The 23,210-nt window shown below is 39.5% G+C and overlaps 1 protein-coding gene across 3 annotated transcripts in view; it reads right to left on the bottom strand.

The window, feature by feature from the left end:
• Positions 1–4,794: 4,794 nt before the first annotated feature.
• The window catches only part of LOC112651150 (zinc finger protein 705A-like), a 29,083-nt gene continuing 10,667 nt past the window's right edge, over positions 4,795–23,210 (bottom strand). The window contains exons 2-8 of one of the 3 annotated variants that reach the window (XM_025434073.3): positions 22,108–22,389; positions 21,781–21,851; positions 10,128–10,214; positions 8,263–8,389; positions 7,479–7,574; positions 6,879–6,961; positions 4,795–6,278 (exon numbers count right to left, since the gene is read on the bottom strand). In XM_025434073.3, the coding sequence (XP_025289858.2) occupies positions 5,628–6,278; positions 6,879–6,961; positions 7,479–7,574; positions 8,263–8,389; positions 10,128–10,139 (969 nt within the window). In that variant the 5' untranslated portion in view covers positions 10,140–10,214; positions 21,781–21,851; positions 22,108–22,389 and the 3' untranslated portion in view covers positions 4,795–5,627. Of the gene's footprint in view, positions 6,279–6,878; positions 6,962–7,478; positions 7,575–8,262; positions 8,390–10,127; positions 10,403–21,780; positions 21,852–22,107; positions 22,390–23,210 lie in introns of all 3 variants that reach the window. The other 2 variants (XM_035700001.2, XM_025434075.3) reach the window with 2 other exon arrangements.

Here is a 23,210-nt window from a genome sequence, read left to right as displayed (position 1 = left end):
CATAGCAGATTAACATACAAAATGACCCTTGGCGTCACTTGCTATTAGGAAAAGGCAAATTAAATGAGATACCACTTACTACTGCACATTAGGGTGGGGCTAACATTTAGAAAAAAAAGACAAAACATTTTGCTGACCAGCATGAAGAACCACCAGGACCTCTAATGGGAATGAAGAGGCCTCAGACACTTTAGAAAGGAGTCTGGCAGGTTTCTTACAATGGAAACATAGTCTCATTATACCTGTAATAGTTGTACTTCTACATATTTACCCATCTGGACCAAAAACTTATGGCTATACCAAAAGCAGCACATGGATATTTATAGTAGCTTTATCGTCATGGCCCCAAACTGGAAGGAACCAAGATGTCCTTCAGTAGGTGACCATATAACCAAAACCAAAATTTATAACCATGGCATGGAATACTATCCACCAATGGAAAACACTAAACTATGAAGCCACATGAAGACATGGATGAATGTTACATGAATATTTCTAAGTAGAAGAAGCCAGTCTGAAATGATACGTAATATATTATCTCTTTATGATCTAGGAAAAGATGCAAAACTATAGAAATGCTAAATAGATCAGTAGCTACCAGGGGTCTGTGAAAGGAGAAGATTGAATAAGTGAAACATTCTGTATGATACTTGAGTGGTGGCCAATATGCATTTGTCAAATGCCATGGAGTTTTATAGCAAAAATAGTAAATCTTAATGAATTTAAATTTGAAAATAATCGCTTGGGAGGTAGATGAATCCCAAGATAAAATAATGTTACAGAATAGTTTCATTAAAAATGTAGGTAGAGGAAGGAAGGGGCTAAGTAACTTGGAATGACTGGAATATGTAAGAGCAAAACTATCATATAGTAAAAGTCATTCATTACAAACAAATGCATTAGATTATAAGGTATGTTCATATAAACAATCAAAATATGAAATGTCAGAAAATAGAAGAATTATTTATTGATACAAAAGAACAAACTGGACATGATCTAATTTATTATTTTTATTTCTTTCAAAACATTATTTATTTATTTGATAGAGAAAGAGAGAGAGAGTGAGCACAACTAAGCAGAGCAGTAGGAGAAGCAGGTTCCCCACTGAGCAGGGAGCTTTTTAAAGAGTTTTAAGTCAAAATCTTCAAATGAGAGGAAAAACAGAACTGAACTAGGAAAACAAAAATCGCAAGAATAAGTTGGAGAATGAGCTATAGATAGTTTAGATAATTGGGGGTATGCTTAATGGAAAAAAAGAGCTGCTTAATGAAAAAAAGAGCTACTAATGAAAAAAAGAGCTACTTAATTTCAGTAAACAGCACCGCGGTGTTTTGCCTACCCACCTACCATGCCACACTCCCCAGCTTTGTGGAAGCCGTGACCCTGGCCCAGTTCTGGTGCAGGTGCAGCGTGCTGGTGCCCATGTAACACTTACATTGTTTGCAGAGAATTGTGGTTGTGTGTTCTGACCTCAGAGACTCCAAGAGGTGCAGACTCAGGGTCTTTCCTTTGTTTCAACTGCCTCAGAGCTTTTAGGAGCTCCTGGGTGACACTGCCAAGAGCATGTCAGTGAACATGCTAGCCACACCTGTCTGGGCAAGGGGCCAACCAGAGAGGCCAGAGGCAGGCAGACCGAAACACCTGGGAAGGAAGATGCTGGGACATAATCAAGGGATGAAGGACACTGAAAATCTCCTGTGCACTGGGCAATCCATGGGCCATGCTGATGTCCGTGGCTGGACATATTCTTAGAAAACCCTTGAGAGGACCACATGAGTTTGCCTTCAGCACCAGAGCAACAGCAATGGAAGGGAAGACCGTTAACTCCCTGCCTGCGCCCTGTGGAGCACAGCGCCGGCGCAGGGGCGTCTGCAGTGACTAGCAGAGTGCTTTGTGGTAGTTTGTCTCCCGGCATTTAAGGAGCTCTCTCTGAAATCACAAGGTGACCACTAGGCTAACAGAAGAGACTTCAGGGCCACACACAACAAAGAGCCATTACAAACAGCTGAGAAATGTCACTCAACAAGGACAGCCCTCATAACGTAGCAACAAACCCTGGGGAGGCAGGAGGATCTGATTTCCAGAGACACAGTATAATATTTAAAATATCCAGTATTCAACAAAAAATGATGAGCTGTATAAAGAAACAAGAAAGTATACCCCACTCTTGGGAAATGAAAATTGAAAGACATGGTCTCTGAGGAAGCACAGACTTTGGACTTACTAGACAAAGGCTTTAAAACTAGTGTCTTGGGCAGCCGGGTGGCCCAGCGTTTTAAGTGCTGCCTTTGGCCCAGGGCCTGGTCCTGGCTGGAGACCCGGGATGGAGTCCCACGTCGGGCTCCCTGCATGGAGCCTGCTTCTCCCTCTGCCTGTGTCTCTGCTTCTCTCTCTCTCTCTGTGTCTCTCATGACTAAATAAATAAAATCTTGTAAAAAATTAAAAAATTAAAAAACTAGCATCTCAGTGATGCTCAAATAATTGAAGGAAACCAGAAGAACAGTGTTTCACCAAATGGAGAGTTTCGGTAAAGAGATTGAAATTATAAAATGGAATCATATAGAAATTCTGGAACTGAAGAGTACAACTGAAATGAAAAATAAGATTGCAACATTGGATCTGAGCAGATTAAGGAAATAACCAAGGAATATGAAGAAAAGTCTATTGAAATTATCAGGTAGTTGATAAATGAGCCGCAGTATTTTTACTTTGTATTTTTTACTTCTTTACAGCAGACTAGGCCTTAATCTTTACAGACCAGTCCTTAAAAGCCTGCCAGTGCCAAACTCAAATTTTTACACTGAATTGTTTTAAACAGCTCGAATTAGCAGATATTTAACTGTTTATGGCCTGCGTGCTGTGCATACCCTGACATTGCACACAGTGTTAGCCATAAATGTAAACTATAGACTGTACAAGTCTCCAAGCTGCTGCCAGCCAACCCCCTCTCCCCCTGTACTTCTGACCCAGAGACTCCCCATCTGTGACAGAGACTTCATTTAGTTGTTGCCTCTGGAAGGAGTCAACTTGTGCGGACTTCCCTGTACAGGTATGTTGTCAGTGTGCCACCCAAACAAAGCTAGTTGTGATTCTGTCCCCTTATAGTCCTAGAATTTTCCTTTATCTGCTGTAAAATCCCTTGATCTTAGTACAGCTGCCCAGCACATTCACAGCCCTGGGTGGGTGGAGATGAAACCCCCTGGGACAGGGCCTCTTCTGAGAAGGGGGGTCTACATCAATCTTAGTGGCTACGGTACTAGCACAGACCCCGCCCCCAGCAGGCTCCAGGACCAGCCCCCTCAGTCCAGGAGACACACTGAAGCAGAGGGTATGATTTCTGGCTGAGCTATCAGATGGGTCTCAAGTTTAGTTGAGGCCCAGGAGTCTACATTAAATCAACTGTGGCATGGGAGTAAATTACATATTGTAAGCAGAGTACATATTATAATACATCCTGGTTACATTTTTAAGGATGATTGTGAAATATTTCAATGTAAAAATAAGACAGAGTGGTATATTCACATCTCAAGTTAATTTGTAAAATACTACTTGTAAACACAAAGTACCTATTACCTGTAATAACAGCTTGGTGTATGCAGTGCCACTCATTTCCAGAATTTTTTTTGGGGGGGGGATTTAAAAAAAATGAAAAAACTCTTCATCATAAGAGTTATGATGAAGGCACTAAGCCTACTTCCACTTTAGAACTAAGGAAAATGAGTCACAAAAAGGTTCACTAATGACATCTCATCGGCTTGTGACAGTGCAAATTAGAACCCATGGTGTTTTTCCCAGGGTCTGAACTTCTAATCACTCATATGTTCCCTTAAACCCTTGTTCACACCTCCCTGTGTCCCTGACTGATCACAGAGCCTGCCTCTCCAGCCAGGGCGCCAAGACGCTGGATATTGATTGCTCATTGTCCTCACACATGACCTGACTTACCCTGCCTACACAGTGGAATCACTGTGGAGATTTTCTTTAAATATCAGTTCCACCCAGAGATGTGCTCATTTTATTGGCCTCAGGCTAAGATTCTGGGATTGTGCCAGTTTGGGAAGAGAATGAATTAGCCAAGTTGTCTCTAGAGAACCTCTTTCCTTGAGGTCTAGGTCCGGTATTGGGATTTGGTGAAGAGTAATCCATTTCCATGCCCTGGGACCAAAGCCAGGAAGACTGCCTTTTTGAGAATTTTCATTGTTTGGAGAAGACTACATTAGGTTAATGATAAGGGCTTATATGGTTTCTGATAGGTGAGGGGATTTTATCATTCTAGAATTTTCTTTGCACGACTGCTATGGGGGTGCACAGCAGTGGCTCTTTTTGGGGACCAGGTAGGTGTGTGATTCAGGAATCACTTGAGTTAAGATGTAAGATGTGATTGTGGGATGAACTTCTGCCCCCACAGAACCTTCATGGAAAAACTCCCAAGTAATGTTCTTGGTCTGGGAAGACCAAAGTTGCCCAGGGGCCCAGTAGGGCTGGAGACAACCTCATGATATACACCAAGATGTCTGGGATACTGGCCTCATGGTCCTGCAAGGAGGGTCATAGCACAGTGAGAAACCTGTCAGTTGGGGGGGGAGGTCTCTGTTGTACCACCACCCAGGTGCAGAAGGACTCTACTAATGTTGGTGGGAAATTGGAGTGAGGGAGCTGAGCTGTGTGGAAAGGGCTATTGGAGAAAGGGGAGACTCAAGAGTCTTGTTGCATCTTAATCCACGTACCAAGGAATGCAGGCTCAAACCCATGTGTTTACGACTGTATAAAAAAAACTAGAACCTCAACAACAGATTTATCAGCAGTAGGGTTTATTGTTTAAATATTTACAAGTAATAATGTATTGAAAAAGTTTTATTTCTTATAAAATTCTGTATTCAATATGCTTGAATCACTTTTTTTTGCATTTATATGCCACATTTTCCCCATGAATAGTTATTTTTCTCAAAATCTTGAATTGTTGGCTAAATTGAAAGTTAGAGGCTCTAATTTTAGAGATTCTTCCCTAGACTTGGTTTTCTAATGTGAATTCTCTACAATGATTTCACAACTGCCATCTCTTCATATAAGAACTTCAGTATTGGCTGAGAAATGAGTGATCACTGACACTGAGTGATTTGTACAGCCCCAAGTGCTTCTTTATGAACAAAGGGTTTCTGAGGATTTTTCACTACAGTATGAATGGTTATTCCTCAAGAATATTCATCCTTACATCCTGTGTTAGTGTTTATTCAGACTTCACTGGGGTTTTCTGTGTACACTACACCTGGTGCTGTGGCATACTGTTCACAGTGATTATAGATCTAGGGGTTCTCCCCCGTGCAGGCCCAATAGTGTGTTTAAAGGTGAGAGCTGGTGCTGAAGACCTCTCCATTCCTTATATTGACAGAGTGAGTTCTCTCATGTTACCTATGGTCAGACCACTGATGGATGCTTTTGCTGCATAAATGTCACATGTAAAGGAATTTCTTCTGTGTAAGTTTGTGTATGTCAAATGAGTAAGAATGACTGAAGGATCTTCTACATTGATTACAGACAATTTCTTCAATGTGCAAGTCCTTGGTGTGTTTAAGTGTTAAAGCTATGGTTGAAGTCTCTTCCACATTCCTTAGGCTTATAATATCATGTTACCTAAGGTCGGAATATTTACTGAAGGCATTCATAATTTTCTCTCCATTGTGCGTTCCCTCATGTCGTCTCAGAGCAGAACACTGACTGAAGGATTTCCCACAGAGATGACATTCATAAGGTTTTTCTCCAGTGTGAGTTCTCTCATGGCGTCGAAGGGCAGAACATTTACTGAAGGCTTTCCCACACAGATGACATTCGTATGGTTGCTCTCCAGTGTGTGTTCTCTCGTGCTGTCTGAGGTTGGAGGACTGGCTGAAGGCTTTTCCACACAGGTGACATTCATATGGTTTCTCTCCAGTGTGAGTTAGATTGTGTTTTCTAAGGTCAGAGCTTTGAATAAAGGCATTCCCACAGATATGGCATTCATACGGTTTCTCTCCAGTGTGAGTCATCTCGTGTCTCCTAAGGCTCGAGCAATTACTAAAGGCTTTTCCACACAGGTGGCACTCACACGATTTACCTCTAGTGTGAATTTGCTTATGGTGATTAAGGTATGACTGGTCACTAAGAGATTTTGGACACTGTTTACTGATAAAAGGTGTGTTTTCTGTGTGAGTTAACAAATGTTGAGTCAACATGAAGCTATGAGTAAAATCTTCTTCCAAATCACTGTATTCAAAGGGATCCTCTGGAGTATGAGATTTCTGCTTTTGGGAAAGAGATGAAAGGTTGTTAAAGCTTGGCCTATATATCCATATGTTCATTTGTCTACATAGGAATCCTAAACTAATCATTCAGTGATAGTCTCCAATTGAAATCTTCCCCCATATTACTTGCATAAGATTTTTATCTTTTGTAGCATTTGAACTACAGAGCTTAAAGATTAATTTTGAAGACTTCAATATGTTTCAAAGACTAGGCATATAATCAGTGTTTATGCAGTTGTCTTTTACTTTTAAGATATAGGTTAGGCAGCCTGGGTGGCTCAGCCATTTAGTGCCGCTGTTGTGCTCAATTACTAACATCCTATTTCTAGGTTTTTCTTTCTTTTTTTTTTTTTTTTAAAGATTTTTTTTAAATTTTTTATTTATTTATGATAGTTACGGAGAGAGAGAGAGAGAGAGGCAGAGACATAGGCAGAGGGAGAAGCAGGCTCCATGCACCAGGAGCCTGATGTGGGATTCGATCCCAGGTCTCCAGGATCGCGCCCTGGGCCAAAGGCAGGCGCCAAACCGCTGCGCCACCCAGGGATCCCTATTTCTAGGTTTTTCATTTGGATGACCAGGGTTACTACCCATGAAACTTACTGCTGGTATGATTGTAGATGTGTCCTTTCTGCTGATATGTTGTGTGGCTACCATTTCTTGTTCTTTAAGGGCACTTTCTCTGCCTAAGATAATTGGAAAAAAAACAAACAAAATATTTAGAATGGCATTAGGGGAATGAAATGTTGAAAAGCACCAAGACCCACATGAGTATGTTTTAAAAATTGGCACTTTGATGGAGTAAATATATCAAATTAAGGAATATTCTAGGAATCCTAATTGACAAAGATTTTCAGGATTGAATTATGACAATATTATAACGAAGGTAAGTTGGATAAGGAAAGAGAAGGTAAACCTTCAAAGGAGAATACTAGGGCAGGAGTTACTGCCTGAAAGTTTAACTTCATTAAGTACATGACTATGCTTTTCCTAAAGCCAAAAAAGACATTGGCGAGAGGAAACATGAATCATCATTGACACATGCAAGGAATAATGACAACATCTGAATAATTTTGCCCCAGTGTCCATCCTCTAAATTTTAGAAAATATCACTCATTTGACAAAATCATCAGTTGATATTTCCAAGAGCATACTACCAAGTAGATACCTCCTCATACTGAAGCACAGGCCCCTGCTGCTCACCTGGACTCTGGCCTTGGAGAAATCCAGTTCCTTCACTCCACAGCTCTTCTCCTTGCTCCAACTGGAAAACTACATCTGATTTGCAATGCTGATACCCTGTTCATTGAAAAAAGGTACAGGGATTTTTAAATTCTGCACTAAGAAAAGTCCTCTTCTTCACAAAAACTATAATCATCAAGCCCAGGACAGGGTACTGAGGAGGAATGAGGAAAATACTGAAGTTCAGTACAGGCAATAATAGCTTGAATGAAAAAAACTGAAATCCACATAGTGTATCCCAAATAGTGAGGACCTCTGGATGCTGATGTCTAAGCCCAAATTCACAGACACAATGCAGAATCCTCAGTCTTTTCAGAAATGGAGAAATTAAATTTCTCCATAGTGGGCTGAATATTACTTTCTAAGAGACACCAAATAAGCTCTACAAGAATAATCAAAGTTCTGTTATTGTCACTAGTCTGGTTTCAACCCTTGGCATAGCAACTAGAGCAGAATAATAATTCAGAAAATGTTTAATCATTTTATTATTGAGTTCCCAGTTCTGCTCTGAGTGTGAGAGACTGAGTAGCAACAAAGACATTGAATTGTGGTTAAAATTATATTCTAATGGGGTGACAAGCTAGATGTAGTAAAATATAAAGAAACAACCTTCTTTCAGGTAAGGTCTATGAAAGGTTCAGGCTAGAGTGGAGTGGGTATGCAGAAGTTGTTCCAGATACTTGTTAACTGGCTACGTGCCCGCCCACCCACCCATCCGTATATGTATACATGTTGGCAGACTCACCCAGAGAGACCAGATGACGTATATTTTCCAGCATTACATCTCTGAACAGCTTTCGCTGGGACATGTCCAACAGGGCCCACTCTTCCTTGGAGAAGTCTATAGCTACATCTTCAAATGTCACTGATTCCTAAAACATCATGGATATTCTGTTTTAGACAAAGCATTCCCTACCAATGTCCAGTGTAGGAGGGTTAAGATGACAGCACTGAGGAAGAGGGTGGAGGAGCTAGGTTTGTAGAAAGACCAAACTGAATCTGGGGTTCCTGTCGATTCATTCTCGGTGCTAAACTGGCATCTGCCTTTTAAATACATCACAGAGATACAGTCTGAATTAATAAAACTTTATTATAAGGGAATATCACATGAAGTGTGATATAATATAACCTGTAATTTTTTTTTTTTTTAAAACAGATTAATTATGGGGGCACCTGGCTGGCTTAGTCAGTAGAATATGTAACTCCTAATCTCTGGGTCATGAGTTTTAGGCCCCATGTTGGCTGTGGGGCCTACTTACAAGATAAATACATAAAATAAAAAGAAAGTCTAAAACAAAAACTGGTTAATTCTGATTTCAGACATGTGATTATAAAATTGGCATTTGAAAATTCATAACTAAAACTCCCTTTCTGATTAATTTCAAGTAACTTTACAGACTCATCATCAGGCAAATAACAACCATGACTTGCCATTTTTAAACCATGACACCATTCCTGTAGATGAACCTTTAATAACCTATAAGGAGTATTAAAAACCTGATGAACTAATGCATGCAGTTCTTCCTATCTAAGTAAACATGTATTAAATACCAGCCATTTGTCTGTTCCTTCCCAAGAACGTTGAAACCATGTCTAACATTCTTCAGAAATGAACAAGTTTCATACAAAACTTGGTATATACAGTGTAGGGTTGCTCAACTCTGCAGACTCAGATATTCACAAGGTATAAGGTCAGAACAGAAGGTTCAGCAGCACAGGCCAGGAAACTCTGAGATGGCTGTAATGAGAGCAGCCCTAGCATGACTATTCCGTGTTATGAGGACACCAACTCCTACTTTTCTCTGGGACTTTAAAACACCAGTTATCACCTGTCTCCTTCCTTTGCTATAGGGAACAGAAGTCTCTTGACTTGTTTTGGTTTATGTAGTTCTTAAAAGGTTTCTACAGGATCTTCAATTTTATTATATGTCCTCCTGAATATATAACCACAATTATGGAGTTAATATTCCCTATACAGTAATTGGAGTTATCAAATATGAAAAGAAGGTTAATTACAAAAAGGTAAAACGTATGACTGGGGGTAAGAATGATAATGAAAATTTAGTTATCTTTTAAAGAATTTTTTAAAAGTGCAAATTTATTCTATCAAAACTTTAAAATGGAAAAAATATAAATGATTTCTCATGTGTTCTGTGGTCTCAACTTCTCTTGTGCTTCCTTCAATACTCCACAGCCCTTACCCAGCACCTGTAACACGGGAATGCCCCTCCCTATTGGACCAGTGTTCGCCTTGCTCATCTGTTCACCACAGCCCTCTATGAAAGGACCATTAGAGCCAACACCATGATTAATGGGTGAATTATTTCCCAATAAGGATATGGACTGAGGGAAGGCAAACAACTTCTTTTCTGTAAATACGTAAGCTTAATGGAAGCTTAAAATTAGGAATAAATTAATGTGATATTAGGAAGGTTATTAGTTATTGAGGAGTTCCTGACTCATTATAACCATTCCAGAGTCCTGGGGACATCTCACTGGAGCTTAAATCCCAGAAGACTTCCTGACTGCGCTTGAACATTCAGGCCAATAGGAAAAACTCCCCCATCTGATGGCACTAGGGTGCTTTTTCAACAGAAAGAGGCTACTCACCAATGGCTGCATTGTCAGTAACTCAGTTGTCAGGTGGCTTTCTCTGTTTTTTCACTCACAAACAGTCCAAGCACTAAGCAGGCAAAGCTGAGGATGGAGAGAGATGCCATGAGATTCCAGTCCTATGCACAATTTCTGTCTTACTTGTCACGAAGCCCCAGACCTTCACTGGATGTGACCTCCAGCCTAACCAACAAACATGCAGTGCAGTTTACAAGAAATGCAGAGGACTCGCTTCCTCTTCCATGGTCAAAAGAAGACTAGGCCTATAGTTGCTAATAAAAAACATACAAATAAATGTATTTTATAAGTAAGAACATTGAAGGTATTGAGTTAAATAGGTTAATCAGCCCACAGCACCCAGTTTTAATTCCCTCCCTGATTCCAAAGCATAGAAATCCCAGACTCATGCCACATGTTGATTTTAGTTTCCATCAGTAGGTAAATACTGTGGATGTTCTCAGATTTCCTTCTCATATCCAAGCAGTGGTTCCCCAGCATCCACAGCCTTCTGGAGCCACACTCCTTTCCTGCTCTCCCTCAATTCTCAGATCTGTCCCCTATGGACTTGATGCCAAAAAACTAAAAAGTCTGTTTTATGATAAGGTTAAGCAATTCAAGGATTTATTCCATTTGAAGGTATTGGTGGCACTCATTCTGCAAGTCTAGTCCTTAAAAATCCCCTGCATCATAATGTTCAGGAGTATATGAATCATAATATTCCTGTCACTTACTATCCTCTATTACTCATTAAAATATCCAAAAACCTTGAAACCATCTCTGGTATTCTTCAGAAATGAACAAGTTTCATATAAAACTTGATATGTTTCAACAACAGCCAGATAATTCAGAATGGCTGTGGTTCAGGAAGAAATCTAGTTGCTCTAGATTATTTTAGTAAAGTGGTAACTGAAGTCCTTGAAATCCTGTTATATATTAATCTTTATTACCTGCACTAACCCTGCATTTCATTATACACAAACACATATGTATATGTACATGCAAATTTACATATATACACACAAATGTGTGTGAGACACACAGTGATAAAGCATTTATAAACTGTAAATTCTCCCCTAAAATACCAGTAGTTAAATGTATTTCATGGGAAAATGATGATAATGGGTCATAAACAAAAGTAGGATTAACTCACCCATTTGTACCTGAGGTCCAGAAAAAAGGAAAAAAAGACATTTGTATCAAATGTGACTGTGTGGATATTTACATGTATTCATTTGTTTAATCCTCACAATAAATCTGGTGATTTTATTTACCAGTATAACAAACGAACAAAAGTGGTTCAAAAATTTTTAATAACCAAGTTACATAGAAAATGACCTATCTGTATTTTAATTTTGCTCCGCCTATCTCCCATGCTCAAATTCCTTAAGCTTAAAATTAAGCACCACACCTAGGTTTTACCTGGAATATCCCAGCACATCTGTCTTAATCAGAAGCCCTACTATTATTACAACTTCTTCTCCTTTAAGTTTTTCACAGAAATTATACCCCATACTCAGTTTTCTGTACATGGAAAGCTCTATATACTGACCAGTTCTCAAACATCAGGCTTTCCTCCTCTTCATTTTTCCTGCCCAGTTTAATCCACACTTAGTCATTTCAACAGGCACTTACCAGAACCAGCACTTTTTATGTTCCCTGGACTGTTAACCACATTTCCCCATCAAGATCTCAACAGCAGGTGACTCCACGTACCTGCCTTTTCTGTGACTGCATTTGGCACACATGGCTAAGAAGTTGACCCCTGTCTAAAAACAGAACTGCTACTCCAAGGGGTTTCCAAATGTGTCTAGCAGCTCTAAATCGTACCTCCACGCTCCATAAATACTTCAAATCTTCTCCATGCCCTTTGCATCTACATATTTTCATCTTTCAAATGGACAAGATTATTCCCTACTACACATACTGTGCTAGTTTGCCAAGCTACTATAACAAAGTTCCACTCACTGAGGGGATTAACCAACAGAAATGTATATTCTCACAATTCTGGCCGCTGGATATGAGAGGAAGATGTTGCCAGTGCTGGTTTCTTCTAAGGTCTCCCCACTTAGCTTGTAGATGGCAACCCCCCTGCATGTGTCTGCCATTAATTCTCTCTTCTTGCAAAGACACTAGTCAAACTGGATTAGGGCCAACTGGATTAATGACCTCACCTTAGTTATGTTTTAAGGCCCACCCTCCAAATACACGCTAAGGGTTGGGACTTCAACATTTGACTTTTGAGAACACAAAATTCAGTCTATGAGAGAGATGAATTACATAAGGTGACACACTAACTCAATTTTTCATCAGATAATATCTACAGATACTCCTACATTCATATCCATTGGTTCCTCCTTTTCTCCCATCAAAAAGAAGTCATGCTACCTCTAAATCCAGAGTCTCCCAAGTGAATTCATTTCTCTCCTGTTTTGTTGAGAACTGCATTACTATTTATAAATTAAATCTCCTTTCCCAAAAACCTGTCCATCTTTCCACAATCAATCCCCTGCATCATTTAAGTTCATTATATCTCTTGTAACTTGAAGCACAAATTTCCTCAGGGTCTATTTTATCCCCAGTTCCTGACCTTCAAATTCCTAAGTTCCTCCCTTCAAATTCAAACCAGAAGTGCAGTAGTCCTTTGCTCACATCCTCCTCTGCCTTTGACCTACAGTGACCACCACTGATTATTTTATAAATACATACTGTTAACATCACTAATGGTCTCTCCAGAAATAAATCCCTACATGGAAACACAGAGAGGTTAAACCTTTACCTCCTTTTCAGAACTTCTTCCCTCCATAATCATTCCTTCTCCCATGTCCTCTGCAAAAAATTCCTCAATCCTATTGGAGTATCTCAAGACTTAGTGGGAGCTCCTTTTCTTTTTTATACCATATTCTGGCAGGCTCACACATTTCTTCAGTTGCTCCAGTTTATACTATTGCTGTCTCTAAATTGAAAGTATCCAGTTTCTTGTGTGGATTTCCATTTCTGAGTGATATTTCTGCTTGCAAACTTACACCTAAAATGAAGTGTTTCTCAGGACAGTGACTCCATTCCTCCAACTACAGAAATTATTCCTTTGTCTGAATCTTAGTCAATGGCTGGCTCCCTCTGAGTATTGATATTTTAAATGCCTTTACCAAGCCAACAAGCACACTGCTATTATTTTTAACCCGGGCATTATTATCATTGTTTCCACCCCCATCCACAAACTTCCCACCCCATCTTCCCATTCCTTCTACTCCAGTTCCAGTTTAAATCTCCATTACAGATATACTTTATTAAACTCCAACCAAAGTATGTGTTTCTCTTGCTCTCTGTCTTGACTTAAATAGAATTACATCCTTTCAGGCTAGTCACGGAATTGGTTATTTATTTATTTGTGCTGTCATTTCAATGGTTTAAATGCAGAAAAATCTACCTATGAATGGTAGAGTTCAGCAAGTTTCCTTGTGACCATTACATTTGAATGATAAATACAGAGAAATTCTATGTCCACAGTAAGGAAACCTGCCCCATGTGCCTGCAGCCAGATACACCATCACTTTCTGATTATAAATTCCTCCCTGAGATGCAGGAGTCTGTCTTTCCTGCTAAAAATTCTACCCAGTACTTACCCACACCCAAATAGATGGAAAAGCTAAGGAAGCCAACTCTTTGAAGATGCAGCCACCACACAAAGGACCTCAGAGTTTCTTTCTCACTCCAGATAAATCACCCTTCTGATAGTGATCTATCTTTATAAGTAGTTGATAACCTCATTAGTCACATACAAAACATACTCTGGTCAATCTGGATGCCAGTCAATATAAACCTAATTGAGGCAAGCCTTAAAAAATCTTTTCTAATTAAGTAAATCATAGAGATGCAATTAAGGAAAACAGATGATGCGCTTTCTTCTTCTCTAATGATACTTTTTAGAGTCGTTTTAGGTTCATCACAAACTGAACAGAAAATACAGACAGTTCCTATAGACCTCCTGTCTCCACAAAGAACGGCCTCCCCTATCAGTCCCACACCAGAGTGGTACACTTATTACAACTGATGAACTTTCACTGCTACATCATTATCTCCCGCAAGTCCTTAGTTAATGTTAGCGTTTACTCATGATGCTACCTACACCTTGTAGTGGCTTTAGAAAATGTATGATGGCATGTATCCACTGTTATGGTATCAGCAGAGTATTTTCAAAATTGACCTAAAAATCCTCTGGTCTACCTATTCATCTCTGCCTACCCCCTCAACCCCTGGCCACCACTGATTGTTTTCCTGGCGTCATAGTTAATGTCACATAATATGTAATTTTCAGATTGGCTTCTTCTACTTAGTAACAGGCGGTTAAGGCTCCTCCATGTGTTTTCAGTGGTCTGATAGCTCATTTCTTTTTACCACTGAGTAATATACCATTGTTTGGATATACCATGGTTTATTTATTCATCACCCCCTGAAGGACATTTTGGTTGATTCCACATCTTGGCAATTATGAATAAGGCTGCTATAAAATATTCACATGCAGGTTTTCATGTGGACATATGTATTCAACTCATGCGGATAAATAGCAAGAAGTGTGATTGCTAGACCACATGGTAAGAACAGGTTTAATTTTGTAAAAACCTTCCAAACAATCTTCCAAAGTGGCTGTACCAGTTTACATTCCAACCAGCAGTGGTTAGAGTTCCTGGTGCTCTACATTCTTACCAGCATTTGGCACTCTCAGTATTTTGGATTTTCCCCATTCTAATGGCATATAGTGATATTTCATTTTTTATTTTTGTGTATTTCCCTGATGATGTATGATGTTGAGCATATTTTCATGATTCTTTTATATCTGTGTATCTTCTTTGGTGGGCTGGTTGTTTAGATGTCTTGCCCATTTTTTAATGCAGCTGGTCTTATTGTTGAGTTTTAAAATATTTTACATATTACGAATAAGTCCTTTATCAGATGGGTGTTTTGCAAATATTTTCTCTCAGCTTATGGCTTGTCTTCTCATTTTCTTGACAGTATTTTTTACAAAGCATAGGTTTTTAATTTTAATCAAGGTCAGCTTATCAGTTACTTCTTTGATGATCTTGCCTTTGGTGTTGCAGCTAAAAAGTCATTGCTAAACTCAAGGTCACCTAGATGTTTTCTTCTAAGAGTTTTATAGTCTAGATCTGTTATGTATTTAGTTAATTTTTTAGGAGTATAAGGTCTGTGTCTAGATTCAATTTTGTTTTGTATATGTATTTCCAGTTGTTACCTGCCCCCCTCATTGTTGAAAATATTTTATTACTTTTGCCCTTGTCAAGTATCCGTATTTGTGTAGGTATACTTCTGAGCTCCCTATTGTGCTTCATTGATCTAGTTGTTTCTTTAACTAATATATTATATCCTTTAATTCTTCATCCTTTCAGAGGTGTCAAAAGCAACTTTCATCTCTTTTCCAAGAGGCCTCACCATTTAATGGTGGACTTTGGTTGTTATGAGAAACACTGGAGAGACGCTAAAGCAAGGGGCACCTGGGTGGCTCAGTCAGTTAAGCGTCAGCCTTCTGCTTGGGTTATGATCCCAGGATCCTGGGATGGAGCCCCACATCAGGCTCCCTACTCAGCAGGGAGTCCACTTCTCCCTCTCCTGCTCCCCCTGCTTGTACTTTCTCTGCCAAATAAATAGTCTTCAAAAAAAAAAAAAAAAAGAAGAAGAAAAAGAAAAGCTAAAGCAAGAGCTCTATCCTATTTAATTTTATTATTTTATTTTATTTATTTTATTATTTTATTTATTTTAATTTTTATTTATTTTATTTTATTTTATTTTATTTATTTTATATTTTATTTTTTATTTCAGTGAGCAAGCAAACAGGGGAGCGGGGAAGGAGGAGAGGGAGAGAGAGGCCCAAGAGGATCCCATGCTAAGCACAGAGCCTGACACAGAGCTCAATTTCATGGCCCTGAGATCAGGATCTGAGCTGGAATCAGGGGTTAGTCCCTTAGCTGAGTGAGCCACCCAGGCACCCCTCCTGCTCTTTATTTTTCAGATGAGTTTTTTTTTTTTTTTTTAAGAGCATGTAAAATACATTTTATTGTTCTTTAAAAGGGTTCAGGGTTTGGTTTTAAATCAGGCTGCACACCTTTCATCAGCCTGACATCTCTCTCACCATGTCAAACTGGCTTCAGCTAGCAATACTTCATTAAATCCAAAAGAAAAAAACTTTTAATTTTGAGGAAGAAAATCCAGTTCTGAGAACAATTAACATTAGTATGTAATTTAAAACAAAATGAGGGATAATGTTTCTTGTTGCTTTATACACCCTTCTCATACAGAACCAGGAATGTAATTTTCCTGTCTCAGGCAGGACTGATACTGCTGGACACTGCACACACACACACACACACACACACACACTCCCCACAAACAACAAAAATCAGAGCATGTCAAAGGGAAAAAAGTTTGTTACTGTCTTGATCAAAAAAACCCTTGGAGTCAACAGTCTGAGTTTAGAGGGTATGCTGTTTTGATCCTGAACCTATGTTAAGAATCTATTGTCATATTCTGAAATAAAGAATTTTGGAGAGTACCATCATTTTTCACTTTAAAATTCTAGAAACAGTTTCAAAATCTGATACCTCAGACTGTAAGCATCAGGGTGACTCCAAATAAATAGAAACATTTATACTTAAAATATATACTCAGGTATCTAGAGTGTGTACATTTTACTAGCAAGAAATAGAAAAACAACTTAGCATAGGTCTTTTCATCAGACTTAGCTGAATGATGCTGAAGGTAAAACCTTACAAGCTTCAAAATAGTAAGGCTTCCTAGAATAAAAATGTAGTTTCATTACTGGTTTCTCTATAAATAGGATGTGCTTTGTTTTTGAAAATAAAGTTTTCAAAGAGTTAGGACATATCTTAAGATAAATGGAGATTTAGATATAAAAGAACAAATTGTTTTTGAAATACTTCAGTATACTTTAAATACAAGCATTTGATTTAGAAAGCATTGTCATCCTATCATCATCGCTGCCATTATCATTATCATCAAATGGTGGTGCCCTAAGGCCAAAATAATGTTGAACGAGGTCCTCTTGGAGCCATATGGTTCAGACGTCAAGGGCCAAGCCTCTGGTCTCAGCCTGCTGGGGCCCCAGCCAGGCTCCCCTATATGCTGGGTAATGTACAAATTGAGAGATGGCCCTGACTCCTTCATCGGACTGTGGAGAGACAAAAATGGGTTCATGAGTATAGTTTTCACACTTGAATCACTGTTGTCATTACTTATATCTAGGGCAATAAAGGCAAACTGCAGCTAAGCAAAGGCAGAAGTATGAGGGTCAGAGGGTTTGGGATAAATCTGTTGTTTTACATGTGTGTCTGTCTTTCATAGTGTTTTGGATAAATGGATCTTCTGTAGACATATAACCCAGTAAATAACAGTGAACTGTTAACACAGAGGAAGCAGTTAAAAAAAGTTACCTTATATTCTACACTAAAAGTGCTGACATTTCCAGGATACAATATTTGGCCACAATTAAAGAAAATAGCCACAGCGCTACAATAAGGAAGACAATAGGTCAACATCAGCACCAAACTTATGGGGCTCCTGACTCACACCTGTTACAGTCCTCACGGGGTGAATCCCCTGAAGAATGTGGAAATCAGAAAGATGATCCAGCAAGCAGTCCTTCCCTTTGGTCTGGGATGGACACCAGGAGTCTGCATTTTTGACAAGTATTGGACCTGGCCAGGGATTGTGATGTGGAGTAGAACCCTGGAAAGTGTGATAGACTAGCTAATAAGCTCAAGACAAATTCTTAATATGGGCTCAGGTCCCCATCAGACATGGCCAGATTCACCACCTCAGTATCACTCACTCCTCCTTGGTTGAACTGAAATCATAGGTGTTATGAACTTGCCTTATCTGTGGGCTGTGTGCCAGTTGCTGTACTGTCTGGCCTGTGCACAGTCCTTCTACTAGACCCTCCCTCCCACCCCCAACTTGGCATTCTCAAACTTCTGTACTGTTTTAAGAATCTGTTTACATATCATATCACCTTCCCTGACCATTTAATCTAATGTTGGTGCCAAACCTTCCCATTTTCCCAGCAGGACACTTAGGATACCTCCCTGCAACTGGTAGCTTGACTGCCCCACCCCCACAGCTGTGTGAACTTAGGAGAGCAAGAGTAACACCTGTCTTGGTTCATCACTGTACTAGAGTCCCCCTTAAATGGTATGGCATACAGAGAGACTCAGTGAATGTAAAAAAGCAGTGAAAGAGTAATTTACCATATAAACAAAGCCCTCTGTTTTAGATATATCAATGCAGGGCCAAACCTTAGTGCTCTGATGGCACTATTCTTGCTCACCCTTCTACCAGAAGCAAACTACCCTTTCTAAACACAAAGGGAAGGAACTACTTTCTGTACTATAACCCCAACAGTTTAACAATGAAGGCCTCCAGAGTGCAGGTTCAGGATCCAAGGGTCCCCTTTTGAGCTGGGATCAAGTCCTCTTTTGAGAATTTGGGGGTTGTGGGTTGTTTTTTTTTTTCCCCTCTTCCAATTCAATGGAATTGGATTTGGTGTGCAAACTGATTTAAGTATCAACCTCTACAGAACACACCTTAAGGGACTTAAGGTCAGAGGTCTTCCTGGGATCTAGAGCTGTCCTAGGGCTGGTGTCAATCAAGGATCCTCAGAAAGTGGTTAGGTGATTGGTGGAGGTATCTTGCTTGCACAGGCTGATGAATTCTCTGACATTCATGTTCACAGACAGTCCCCTGTCATACAACAGTGTGACAGGAGACTCCTATCCCCCTGTTCTGTGGAGCTCCTCTGTACAAATGATGAGGCAGGTCTACCTGGGACAGCTATAGAGGGAATGCTGGAAAAACATGAGCACATTCTCCTGAATGTTTTACCATGGAAATCTTGGGCTTTGTTCTTAGATTCAGAAATATTTAAGGATTTATTATTACACAGTGATGACTTTTCCTCTTGAAAGCATTTTCTATAGAAAAGAAAATATAAAAGCTTGAACATTCTCTAGAGAGCTCAATACAAATATAACTTTTAAAAACAATTTTACTGAAACCAAACTTAAAACATAAATCTATATGGGTATGCTGTTCTTTTGTGGCTGTTAGTTCTATGAAAAGCAAATTTCCCTGGTTAAATTAAGTAGATGTGAATTTTGTTCTTGCTGTTATTTCAATAAATAAGTTATTGTGCCAATATCACTGCTACAGTAATTCCTTAATAGTTTAATATACTTTAATATACATATATGTATGTGTGTGTGTGTACACACATATATACACTATATATATATACACATATATACACCATATTAAGAAAATTGAGGGCATCGGCCCTCACATATTCCAGATATTTCAAGTCACTTGGGAAGTTTATCAACCAATAAATCTTAACTGGAGCTTTAATGTACACCAGGCAAAATTCTATGAACTTTAAATGTGCTGAATCCACCTCACACAATACTCCTACCCTGGGGCAACAAAGGAGAGTTACTAATTTTATTTTTTTTTAAAGATTTTATTTATTCATGAGAGAGAGAGAGAGAGAGAGAGAGAGGTAGAGACATATGGCAGAGGAAGAAGCAGGCTCCATGCAGGGAGCCTGATGTGGGACTCAATCCCGATCCTAGGATTCCAGGATCACTCCCTGACCCGAAGGCAGACACTTAACCGCTGAGCCACCCAGGCATCCTGAGAGTTACTAATTTTAATACATTCCTCAGTCCCTCCAGTAGTTATGCTTGACCTGGCATGCACTGGCTTCTAAGAGTTGCTTATAAAATATCCAAGAGTTTTGTAAACTGGATGGTAAGCCCTTGATAGCTTGAATTTTGACAGAGTATACAAAGAAATCAGGAAATGGTATAAATCTAGACTTTGTTTCAGAGGTCCATTAACTACTGCACAGAGGCCACTGACTCTTTCCAACAGGACCACCGAATGTGGTTTCTTGCCTCCATGGAGAACAGTATCTTAAAAATAACATGCTTTATGATTTCTAAACCATACACATTTGTTTGAAAAGTGTTTTTAACATGAAAAAGCGCTGTGGTCCCTAACTGAGAACTCCCGTTCCAGCAGAGATGTCCATTCCAAGACTATAAGCCTAAGGATTCTCATGAACTCAGTTACATCTTCCAGCCTTGCTCTATACAAAGTCTATGGATAACTCATGGGTGATCTAAGAAACTATCTGCCCAAATACATCATCATATTGATCACATATTAGGTGATAGGTATTTACTTCTTGCCATTTATTCAGAAGCCCCTACAAGTTCGCCATTATCATCTTCACTCTTCCTCTTAGGAAACCAACTTGGATAGGATTCACATGACCTGACAAAACCCAGAGAGCATATAATGCATTGTTTGAACTACTGGCTCATATTTATCTGGCTCAAAAGCCTGTTTCCAAAAAAAAAAAAAAAAAAAAAAAAAAAAAAAAAAAAAGCCTGTTTCCCTGACCACAGTTTATGATAAGTTATATCTTCTCATGGTTCTGAATGCCTCTGAAAAATAGGAACCCCAGAGGGTAACCATTTGGCAAGAAGAGAAAGGATAAGAAGGATGCAGGGTATGTTAAGTAAGGGTGGTAAGAAATGGGACTGAGTCATTTTGTGGCTTCACTTCTACCCCTCAGTGGATGAATTTGGGCTGGAACTGAAGGGAACCACAGAACTTCCTGCAGAAGGCTCTTGGCATCTTCTCTTCTGACACAGGGGTATGGAATGCCAGGGGCTTGAGGGTTTGGGGTCTGGGCATCTGAAGCAAACAGAAGGTATATGAAGTAGAATTGAAGTCTTCAGCAGTGGGAAGAATATTTGGCTCCGATGGCTGCAGTGAATTCATCCTTTCTAATTGAGACAATACTTGAGTTGTGACGATTTGCTCTCATACTGAGTTTCTAAAGCTCCTGAAGATGCTGAACTACTGCCCTTAGGAATCCATCTGCTGAGAAGGAGTTCTGAAATCCATCAACTTCTGAGAGGACCATCATGAGCCCCTTATCTGACACTTAAGGAAATGTCTACCACTTCCAGGAAAGAAATGCAGAGCCTTCGGCCTGGATAAAGTCACCACCTACCTGTCACTGAGGGCAGGAACAGGGTCCAAGCCAAGGTTGTGTTGGAAGAATAATGAAGAGAAGTCACTTTCCTCAAAGATCCATGACTTCGAAATTTTAGAGTTGTATAGTTTCAGATATGTCGGGAATCGGGGGAGTTTGGTGACTGGGAGTTTCCTCAAATATGCAACATGGAATTACAGTTTAGTCAGATGGGAGCACATCTTCTCAACTTAATTAAAGCTGGAATGATTTCAGAACTATTTATGCCTCAGCTTAGTAGCATCCCACACTCAATGACTGGAACCCTGATCCCACGTATCACCACAAGATATGCCTTAAAACAGGGACCTCTCTCTCCAACAGCCAAACATTTCTGATGATCAAAGGACTAAAATCAACCACCTTCAACTTGATTTGATATTCAGGGCTCATGAACAATATCAGAGCTCCACTGAGCCATCATATATACACCCTCTGAGGAGCCCAGAATAGGTTCTGTGTAAGAACTGCTATATAAAGCAGATACTCTCAAACATTTTCCAGAATAGAGTCTATACATACCCTGTAAGGTGTCAGGTACATGTCTCCATAGTGCAGAATGCTCAACTAGCATCTTCCAAAGCTTACAAACTCTGCAGAGGAAGAAAACGGATATTCATCTCCAAAACTAATGAACGCTATTTCACCTCTGACCCCTTCCTATCTTCCTCCATGGCTACAAGGCCAGAAAGTGGGTGGATACCCTGCTCCAACTGTACCCTCAGCTCTTATACCAGTATTTTTCTTTTTAGGGCACTTGGACTGGTCCCTCTGGCTTTATACCCCTCACCTGCCTCCTCCCTGAGCTTTGAGGGAGCCCTTCAGAATAGTGAGAACATTGGTCCATACCTGGAAGTCTGAATCTCTTCTGTAATGCATAGAAATGAGAATGTCTTCAGCATCACAGAGCTAGGCAATGCCAAGGTGATTACCAAGCTTTGCTTTTTGCCCACTGTATGCATGTACTGTGATGAAAAAATTGAATCTTTTGCGTTCTTGGAGGAGTTTAGGGGTCTGAGGAACTGGAGAGTTGTTTAAATGTCAGGAGAGGTGACAGCTGGATTCTGGGCACTGTATCCTTTTATTTTCCTATGAGTCACCCAGTAGAGAGGACAGAGCTTTGATTTAGATCTGAAAGAAAAACCACATTTTAATGCAAGGATCTGATAACTGGGGACAGGTAGCCAATATCCAAGACATTTCACAATGCCCAAAAGATACTCTATAAATATGGTTTACCAGCTGATTATCCAGAACATATGGGAGAATCCAAGGAGAGAGGAGGATCTAGGGAAACTACTACTGCACTGGCCATGGGATTTATGTTAGGTTTTGCCTTCAAGGTAAATTTGGATTGAAATGTAAAATTATGTTTAATCTTTAGAATTGTTCTTCAAAGGAAATATACAGATATCCAGGGAACCCCACACATATGAAACAGGAAATTCTTATGAGTGGGAAGGAAGACTTTACCTAGGTATCATTGTTTTATCAATGGTTTCAAGTGGTAGGAATCAAAGAAGGTCATGAGTGGATGCAAACCACAAATAAAAAGTAGCTTCTCAGCTGATAATTCTTAAATTATGGAAAATCCCAACTAGGCCCACAAACTTTCCAAAAGTCCTGTGTTAAACAGTCATTATTTTGAGCCAGGAAGAGTTCTTGCTATAGCACGACCCTGACACGTATTTCTCTGCAAATTATCACCATGAATTCATGGGGTTTAAGGAGAATTCAATTCGATGAAAATGGCATGAAAAAAATAACAGTAAAAGGAAAAGGTAGGAGTGAAAAAGTAATTGAATATTAATATTCAAAGAATCCTTTGCCTTGGAGAAAAACTTTAAAAAGTATCCAATACTTTTAGTAACGGACAGACAACAATTATTAAAAACCTTAAAAATAGGACTTCAAAGCAGAATCAAAAGGATGAAAGCAATTACATAGAAAGA

The sequence above is a fragment of the Canis lupus genome, chromosome 16, assembly GCF_003254725.2.
Source record: "Canis lupus dingo isolate Sandy chromosome 16, ASM325472v2, whole genome shotgun sequence".
NCBI classification, from domain to species: domain Eukaryota; kingdom Metazoa; phylum Chordata; class Mammalia; order Carnivora; family Canidae; genus Canis; species Canis lupus.
This window is presented reverse-complemented; position numbering and strand designations above follow the sequence as displayed.